Source organism: Rhinopithecus bieti, unplaced genomic scaffold (assembly GCF_001698545.2).
Source record: "Rhinopithecus bieti isolate Rb0 unplaced genomic scaffold, ASM169854v2 scaffold_29378, whole genome shotgun sequence".
NCBI lineage: Eukaryota > Metazoa > Chordata > Mammalia > Primates > Cercopithecidae > Rhinopithecus > Rhinopithecus bieti.
In genome coordinates, this window is record NW_016813019.1 from 748602 (window position 1) to 758397 (window position 9796).

Consider the following 9796-nt stretch of genomic DNA (forward strand, 5'->3'; position numbering starts at 1 on the left):
GGGGAAGGGGGGAGAAGGTAGAAAGAAAAGGGGAAAAGTGAGAAACACTCTCAAAGGCTGGAGGACCTAAGATGGATCAACATCACCAAGGATGAGTTTCAGCAGGTGATAGCTGGCTCTGAAGGTAAGAAGTAGGTAGACCCCAGGCAGAAGGTAAGAGACAAAACACCTGACTTCAAAAAGGGAAGAGTTCGTTCCTCCTGGAAGCACTGCTTGGTGAACTGTGCCTCTCCAAAGGAAAAAAGGAACAATAAGTGGAGATATTGCTCCAGTCCTATCACCAGTAGCCTGAAGGATTTCAACAGCTCCTCACCAGCTCTGTCTTCTCCCTCCTACCTTTTCTCTGCAGCGTGCCAGAGAAGCTCTAAAATGCAAACCCTACCACTTCAGCATTGGCTTAGAACCCTTCCAGGGCTCCGCATTTGCCTACATAATAATCCCCACCCCTAAGCTCATCAGGAACCCTTCGCAGGCTGGCCCCAACCTTCCTGTCTAGCCTCATCTCCCACCTTCCTCCAAATTCGCTCCAAGTGTCCAGCGAATGCAGACGAACATGGATGAGAGGAGGGCCAGCAGTGCCCCAAGCACCCCAGACAAGCAGCATTTCCTGACATTTTGGGCACGTATTGCTCCCTCTGTCCAAAATGTCCCATCCTCCTCCTTGTCCATCAGTAAGACTCAGTGTCACCTCTTCTGTGAGGACCTTCCTGATGGTCAGTCGCTCATTTCCCCGCCCCTTGGGCACTCCAAACCCATCCCTGTTACAGCACTCCACTCACTGCCCTGTGGTGAATGACTTTTCAGTCTATGAAGCATGGCCTGATTGTCCTTGGCACCAACAGCACCTAGCCTGGTGTTCCACGTGAGCACTGGACGTGTGCCAAGTGAAAATGCAGGAAAGGGGATGCGCAAAAGCTCTATCACTCGAGAGCCTCGATACCCAGTGCTTTACTGTGCTTGCGCTGACTCACCCTGCAGAGAGCTCCTCAAGGGAGGAACCTTGGCACCTTCGTCTTGCCACCCCTACATCGGATGCCAGGCTGGGACAGAGAAGGTACTCCCAGAGGCAGCAGTGCAAAGAATACTGGCTTTGAAGTTGGATGGATCTGATATTACCCCACAGCTCGGCCACTTACCAGCTGCATGGCCTTGGTCAGCTTATTTAACCTTTCTGAATCTCATTTGCCCGGTGCCTACACAGAGTAGGTGCTTAAATATTTTTTAATTGATATGAAGATATTTACTAACGGATATGTAGAAATAATACCACCTACTTCACGACACTCTTGGGACCATGTGACAGTCTATAGGTCAAACATCGAGAATCACAGTTGATCAAGCCTTATCATACATGCTCGAATTTTCCCTTCCATTCTTCCTACTCCAAACTGAACGTAGACATTTAGATGTCATAGCAAAAATAATCTTTACTACATGTAGGTGCTCATCACACAGTTAATCTCCTCTATGAAGAGTAAATGAAGATCATCAGCTAACATAAAACGTCTACAACTGTCCTGGAGGTAGGAAGGGAACGATGTGAGGTCAGCCAGCAGGGATCTCTACCGATTCTAAAATGAGTCTAAGACCTTCCCCTCGGAATATTCTGGGACCTGGCACAGAGAAAGATGTGTTAAAGGCTGGTGGGAGAAGGGAACAAAGTCAACTGTGTAACCCTCAAAGTTTACAGAGCAAGGCCAGGCACAGTAGCTCATGCCTACAATCCCAGCACTTTGGGAGGCCAAGGTGGGAGGACTGCCTAACCCCAGGAGATTGAGACCAACCTGGGCAACATAGGTAGACTCTCGTCTTTACAAAATAAAAAATTAGCCAGGCAGGCCGAGCGCAGTGGCTCATGCCTATAATCCCAGCACTCTGGGAGGCCTAGGCGGGCAAATCACAAGGTCAGGAAATTCAGACCAGACCATCCTGGCTAACACGGTGAAATCCCATCTCTACTAAAAATACAAAAAAATTAGCCGGGCATGGGAGCGTGCACCTGTAGTCCCAGTTGCTGGGGAGGCTGAGGCAGGAGAATGGTGTAAACCCAGGAGGCAGAGCTTGCAGTGAGCCAAGATTGCACCACTGCACTCCAGCCTGGGTGACAGAGCAAGACTCTGTCTCAAAAGTAAAATAAAGGCCGGGCGTAGTGGCTCAAGCCTGTAATCCCAGCACTTTTGGGAGGCCGAGACGGGCGGATCACAAGGTCAGGAGATCCGAGAACCATCCTGGCTAACACAGTGAAACCCCGTCTCCTACTAAAAAAATACAAAACTAGCCGGGGTGTGGTAGCGGGCGCCTGAGGCAGGAGGAATGGCGTAAACCCGGGAGGCGAGCTTGCAGTGAGCTTGAGATCCGCCCACTGCACCTCCAGCCCTGGGCGACAGAGCGAGCCTACCGGCTCAAAAATCAATGAATAGCCGGGCGCGGTGGCTCAAGCCTGTAACCAACAGCACTTTGGGAGGCTGAGACGGGCCGATCACGAGGTCAGGAGATCCGAGACCATCCTGGCTAACACGGTGAAACCCCGTCTCTACTAAAAATACAAAAAACTAGCCGGGCGACGTGGCGGGTGCCTGTAAAGGTCCCAGCTACTTGGTGGGGAGGCTTGAGGCAGGAGACATGGCGTGAACCCGGGAGGCGGAGCTTGCAGTGGCTGAGACCGGCCACTGCATCCAGCCTGGGCGGCAGCGAGATCAGTCATTCAAAAAAAAATAAAAATAAAAATAAAAATAAAATAAAAAAAAAAAAAAAAATAATAAAATAAAAATAAAATAAAATAGAATAAAATAAATAAATGAGCCAGGCAGGGTTACACATGCCTGTAGTTCCAGCGTACTTGAGAGGCTGAGGCAGGAGGATCGCTTGAGCCCAGGTAAGTTGAGCCTGCAGTGGAGTTATGATCACAGCAATGCATCGAGGCCTGGGTGACAGAGCAAGACCCTGTTTTTAAAAAAAAAAAGTTTATAGAGCCGCCACCCCCCCACGAAGAGTGGTGAGAGGACTCTAAGAGGACCTGAGGACGAACATGCTTTTGTGAGAACTCCTCAGCCTGTGCTTGCTGAAGGACTTAGGACCAGGCAACAATTCACAGATGATGCAGAGCAAGGGAAGAGAGGTACAGATGAAGGTAGAAGGTAAGAAGTGTTCTGTATTCTCAAAATGAATCAAGTACTGTACACTTGGGTTTTTAAACTGACAAACTATGCCCCTCCAGGAAGAGACCTCAGCGTCCTAGAGATGGACAATCAGGAATTATATAAAAATCTTTGGCCGGGCCGCGGTGGCTCAAGCCTGTAATACCCAGCCACTTTTGGAGGCTGAGACGGGTGGATCACGAGGTCCAGGAGGATCGAGACCATCCTGGCTAACACGGTGAAACCCGTCTCTACCTAAAAAATAAAAAAAAACTAGCCCGGCGTGGTGGCGGCGCCTGTAGTCCCAAGCCACTTGGGAAGGCTGAGGCAGGAGAAATGGCATAAACCCGGAGGCGGAGCTTTGGCAGTGAGCTGAGATCCGGCCACTGCACTTCAGCCTGACCGACAGAGCGAGACTCCATCTCAAAAAAAAAAAAAAAAAAAATCTTCAGAAGAGTGATTTTCTACAATGCAATTTCCTTTTCTGGTAGAGGCCTGTATAAATTCTATTGCTTAGAAGGACAATCCAGCTGGTACAGTGGCTCATGCCTCTAATCCCAGTGGCTTTGGGAAGGAACAAGGTGAGAGGACAGCTTGAGCCCAGGAGTTGGAGAATCAGCCTGGGCGACAGAGTGAGCCTTCATCTCTATAAAAAAAAAATTTTTTTTTTTTTTTTGAGAGCTGAGTCTCGCTCTGTCGCCCAGGCTGGAGTACAGTGGCTTGATCTTGGCTCACTGCAAGCTCTGCCTCCCAGGTTCATGCCATTCTCCTGCCTCAGCCTCCCAAGTGGCCGGGACTACAGGCGCCCGCCACTACGCCCAGCTAATTTTTTTTTGTATTTTTAGTAGAGACGGAGTTTCACCGTGTTAGCCAGGGGTGGTCTCGATCTACTGACCTCATGATCCACCCGCCTTGACCTCCCAAAGTGCTGCGATTACAGGCGTGAGCCACCGCACCTGGCCCCCAAAAAAATTTTTTTAATCTGCAGGGTGTGGTGGCACATGCCCATATTCTCACCTATTCAAGAAGACTGACCCCAGGAGTTCGAGGCTACAGTGAACCATGATTGTGCCACTGCACTCCAGCGAAATAGTTTCAAAAAAATAAAATAAGTTTTTTAAAAAAGAATACAATTGGCCGGGCCTGGTGGCTCACACCTGTAATCCCAGCACTTTGGGAGGCTGAGACAGGCAGACCACTTGAGGTCAGGAGTTCGAGACCAGCCTGGCCAACCAGGCGAAACCTCATCTCCACTAAAAGTACAAAGATTAGCTGGGCACGGGCACACCTGTAGTCCCAGCTACTTGGAAGGCTGAGGCAGGAGAACTGTTTGAACCCAGGAGGTGAAGGCTGCAGTTAGCAGAGATCACGCCACTGCACTCTATCTTGGGTGACACAGTAAGACTGTCTCAAAAAAAAAAAAAAAAACAAAGAATACAATTCTAAGGGAATTGTCCCTTAGAATAAAATCCATTGTCCTTAGGATAAAATCCAAATTCCCTTGGCTACTAAAACCTTGCTGCAGTCCACCCCCTACCTCGCTCTCCAGCCTCCACTCTGGGCTCACTGCTCCATCATACCACATTGTAGGCAGTCATGTGACCACCCCTCCAGTCCTCCCACCAGACTGCTCCCTAGAAGCTCATCACTCCCAGACCCAACACTGCTTAGCGTGCAATAACCCTCAAGTGCTTATACTGAAACCATTAAATTGGGTTCTTGCAAAACAAGGCCCCTTTAGCCTTAATGAGAGAAAGGTGTGTCCATCCTACAATCAGACCCACCCAGATTAGAGACCACATCCTCAAACCCGAGTTCAGATCTTTAGGACAGCCAGGGATTCAGCACACCTGAAAGACTATGTAAAATAAATTTCCTGCCTCTCCCAGTACCAGGTTTCACTCTATCTACAAATTGTCAGTGAAGCTAAATTTAATCAATTGGTATTATTTTATGCTGTACCCAAGTCTACTGAAACTGTATCAAGAAGGATTAATGGCCAGATTAACTTGTATGAGCAAAGTCCCATACTTACCTGATTTGAGACAAATTTAGCATTCCTACGCTAGAGACAGGGCTTTTCAACTCACCATTATTTGTGAATTTAAAAAGAAAAAATCCACGCGCCCACACAGGAGTTCAGACAGTGAGGTCCACATTGAAAAAACCAGGGACACTTAGCCTACGAGTCCCCAAGACAAAGTGAAATACAGCCCCCTTTCTCAGCTACACAAAAGAAACCACCAAGGCCAGGCTTAAAAACAAACCCATATTCCTTAGGGCCTGTTTTAATTGCTCTTGTAAAATAATTTTCTCTAGAGGCAGCCCGTCTCATATAAGACTGTTTCTCCACTCCTCCACAGGCAGAACTTCTCACTTCTTAAGGCCCAGAGCTTCAAAACCTAGGATGCAAACTCTAAGGGGAAAGTGATCTGTTTTGTTAGTCAAGAATCCCAAACACCTAGAACATTGCCTGGCACAAACTAAACCCTCAACACATATTTGTTCAAATTCTTGATTGAGTAGATGAGCGAAAGGTATCTTCTCTGTGAAGCACTCCTTGGTCTGCTCCAAGTACTTATGAAACCCTCTTGCATGTTTCCATTAGGGAATTAACAATTTAACCTCCAAAAAAAAAAAAACTAGCACCACCAAGCAAAACCCCAACATGCTAGAAACCATGACTCTGGAAAAGAGCTACACCAAGAACCACAATTCTTGGTTCTGTGATTCAGAGTGGTTCAAAGTACAAGGACACACAATTCCTTAAACTGACAACTAAAATAAATACATCCTTCTCTTGAACACATAATCCACCTTCTACTGCAGTGATTCTCCAATGGGGCTGCACGTTTACAATAACCTGGGGAGCACTGAAAAATCTGGAAGCCCAGATCACACCTCAGACCAATAAATCAGATTCTCTGGAGTAGGAGGTAGGCCCAAGTATTTTAAAGCTTTCCAAGTAGTTCCAAAGTGCTGCCGAATTTGAAAACTACCTCTCTACTTAACTTCAGGCCACGCCCCTGGAAGACTGCTTGGTCTTCCAGTTGGGTGGTGCGGACGTCTAGGAAGATCCTCCAGACCTTCAAGAATGTGATGTTTTACAGTCTCCTTCCATCAAAATTCTCATCCCCAACCTCTCAAGCCATGTGGAAGGGGTTTCACAGATTGCAAAGCGTGGGGGCCACCTACCTTAAGGCTGCAGGCTTCCTCCTCTAGAGAAGCCATTTCTTCTAAAGAGGCGTTGGCAGGACGCAGAGGGGATCCCCTGAAGACAGGAACCCCTAGTGCTCCGAATCAGACAGCCTTTGGAGGCGGCCCCGCCCACACCTGGGCCCAAGAAATGGGGGGAGGAGGAGGAGGAGCTATTTCTGCGGCGGGATGAGCCCCAGGATAACCTCCGCGAGGAAGCCACATCGTCCCCCTTCTGGGCTTTCAGGCGCTTGGGGCTGCCGGGCCCTCCAGAACGCGATGCAGACCTCTGAGCTGGCTGGCTGGAGGGGGCCACATCACAGGGCTCCCCGAGGCAGCTGCGCTTGCTGGGACACCCTTCCGACGTGCTGCTCCAGTTGTGCTTGACCTTGCCCCGCTCCGACGCCATGGGCACCTGCAAGGTACAGGGGGCCTGGATTCCAACACCACCCTTCTTGGCGGTCCCACCTCAGATTCCCACCACCTCCCGCCCAGGGGGATGGCAAGACAAGGGCAGAGCCAGAGGCTAGCCTCACTGACCTTTCCCTCTTCTTTCCACTGCCCATCACAGTTCTCAAGGTTTCAGAGATGCCAAACCGTGTCGGAGAAGTCAAAGCGATCCAAAATTTACTAAAGGCTTCTGTTGGTTTCCAAGTCCACAACGTGCTTTTGAGATCACGAAGCGCTTCACTTTGCACAGCGCTACTTGGCGGATGCCTAAGCGCTTCCGGGGCTACAAAGCGCTTTGATCAGTTTGCAATATAAAGCCCTTCAGAACTGTAAAAGCGCTTCAGAAGACCACATGGCGCTTCAAGATCCACACATGGCTGCCCCACCGCCAGCCCTGGGGCCAGGCGCTTAGTCCCTAGGCCAGGGTCAGACTGGGCGCCGCAGCCCGCCCTGCTCCTGCGGCCCGACCAGACCCGGGCGGAAGGGGCCCGAGCGGCCCCCTCGGGAGCTGGCAGCGCCCCAGTCCGCTAACTCAGGACGCCCCCGGCTGGCTGCCGCCGCTGTACCGCCGGGCAGCCAGCCGCCTGCCCAAGCCCTACAACCCCGCCCGGCCCGGCCTCCGCCCAAGCTGCGACCACTCCGGCCTCCGTGGCGCCCGCCCTCCCGAAGGAGCCCTGCGGCCCGCAGGCCGGAGAGCGGCAGGGGCGGGGCCTGCGCCAAACGGAAGGCGCCCATTGCTCGACCCGGCAAGGGGCGGGACTCCGAGCAAGACGGAGCCCCTCTCGTAGCCAAGCGGCTTAGAGTCGGGACGGTACGCCTTAGGAAGCTCATCCATTGGTCAGAAGCCAGATGGGGCGGAGCCACTCACGTGGGCTTGAACAGCGGGAAGCTGAGGCCAGCCAAATGTGCAGGCAGGCAGCGTCAGCGGTCGCGCTTTAAGTTAACGCTGTTCCCCTCAGCGTCGGCCCCAGTGCCGGAAGCTTTCAGACGCGCTCATCGAGCCAAAGCAAGCCGTATGCTGAGCATTGTCACCCCACTTTATAGAGCAGAAAACTGTGGCTCAGAGAGACCAAGTGACACACCCAGAAAAGGGAAGAATTGGAAGCCACCAAAAAAAAAAAAAGACTACACAAAAACGTGGACTATCGGTCTAGTGAAAAATATTAAAGACGGCTGGGAGCGGTGGCTCACGCCTGCAATCTCAGCACTTTGGGAGACCGTGGCGGGAGAATGGCTTGAGCTCGGGAGTTAGAGACCAGCCTGGCCAACATGGTGCGACCCCTATCTCTACAAAAAATAAAATTAGCTGGGCGTGGTGCCAGTTATTCGGGCTGAGGTGGGAGGATCACTTGAGCCCGGGAGGTCGAAGCTGCAGTGAGCTATGATCGCGCCACTGCACCCCAGCCTGGAGGACAGAGCAAGACCCTGTCTCAAAAAAAAAAAAAAAAAGAAAAGAAAAGAAAAGAAAAAATCAAAGACAAGGTACAAACTTAGAAAAATACTCGAAACATATGACAAAGGGCTGATATTCGATGTAGCAATTCTCCCAAAATAATAACTTAGTATTAAGACTGGCAAAGGAGGCAGGGTCCAGTGGCACACGTCTGTAATCCCAGCACTTTGGGAGGCCGAGGCGGGCGAATCGCATGAGGCCAACAGTTCCAGACCAGTGTGGGCAATATGGCGAAATCCTGTCTCTAGTGAAACACAAAAATTAGCCAGTTGTGGAGGTGTACACGTGTAGTCCCAGTTACTCAAGAGGCTGAGGTGGGAGAATCCCTTGAGCCTGGGAAGTCGAGGGTTCAGTGAGCCAAGACCATGCCACTGCTCTCCAGCCAGGGAGACAAAGTGAGACCCTCCATCTCAGGGAAAAAGAGAAAAAAAAAGGCAAAGGAAGCAATGAACAAAAACAAGTTATCCAACACTTTAAAAATAAGAAAGATAGGGCCGGGCGCGGTGGCTCAAGCCTGTAATCCCAGCACTTTGGGAGGCCGAGACGGGCGGATCACGAGGTCAGCAGATCGAGACCATCCTGGCTAACACGGTGAAACCCCGTCTCTACTAAAAAATACAAAAAACTAGCTGGGCGAGGTGGCGGGTGCCTGTAGTCCCAGCTACTCGGGAGGCTGAGGCAGGAGAATGGCGTAAATCCGGGAGGCGGAGCTTGCAGTGAGCTGAGATCCGGCCACTGCACTCCAGCCCTGGCAACAGAGCGAGACTCCGCCTCAAAAAATAAATAAATAAATAAATAAGAAAGATGGCTCCACCTCAGCCACTAAAAAAGTACATATGGCCGGGCGTGGTGGCTCATGCCTGTAATACCAGCACTTTGGGAGGCCACGAGGCGGGCGGATCACGAGGTCAGCAGATGGAGACCGTTCTGGCTACCACTGTGAAACCCCATCTCTACTAAAAATACAAAAAACAGCCGGGCGTGGTGGCGGGCACCTGTAGTCCCAGCTACTCAGGAGGCTGAGACAGGAAAATGGCGTGAACCCAAGAGGCGGAGCTTGCAGTGAGGTGAGATCGTGTCACTGTACTCCAGCCTGGGCGACAAAGCGAGACTCCATCTAAAAATAATAATAATAGCTGGGCGCGGTGGCTCAAGCCTGTAATCCCAGCACTTTGGGAGGCTGAGACGGGCGGATCACGAGGTAAGGAGATCGAGACCATCCTGGCTAACACAGTGAAACCCCGTCTCTACTAAAAATACAAAAAACTAGCCAGGCGAGGTGGCGGCACCTGTAGTCCCAGCTACTCGGGAGGCTGAGGCAGGAGAATGGCTTGAACCCGGGAGGCGGAGCTTGCAGTGAGCTGAGATCTGGCCACTGCACTCCAGCCTGGGTGACAGAGCGAGACTCCGTCTCAAAAATAAATAAATAAATAAAATTAAAATAATAATAATAAATTAAAAAAATAAAAAATACATATAAAATTATAGTTTTCCACTCGATAGATTGACAATAATCAAAAAGCAAGATAATATACCTTGTGGCTGAGGATGTGAGGAAATG

General features: G+C 50.6%; 1 protein-coding gene across 1 annotated transcript in view; it reads right to left on the bottom strand.

The window, feature by feature from the left end:
- TATDN2 (TatD DNase domain containing 2) overlaps positions 1-6969 on the bottom strand; it is a 40328-nt gene extending 33359 nt beyond the window's left edge. The window contains 3 exon segments of the mRNA XM_017847504.1: positions 6333-6408; positions 6410-6747; positions 6873-6969. Coding sequence (XP_017702993.1) covers positions 6333-6408; positions 6410-6741 — 408 coding nt within the window. The 5' untranslated portion in view covers positions 6742-6747; positions 6873-6969.
- Positions 6970-9796: the final 2827 nt, after the last annotated feature.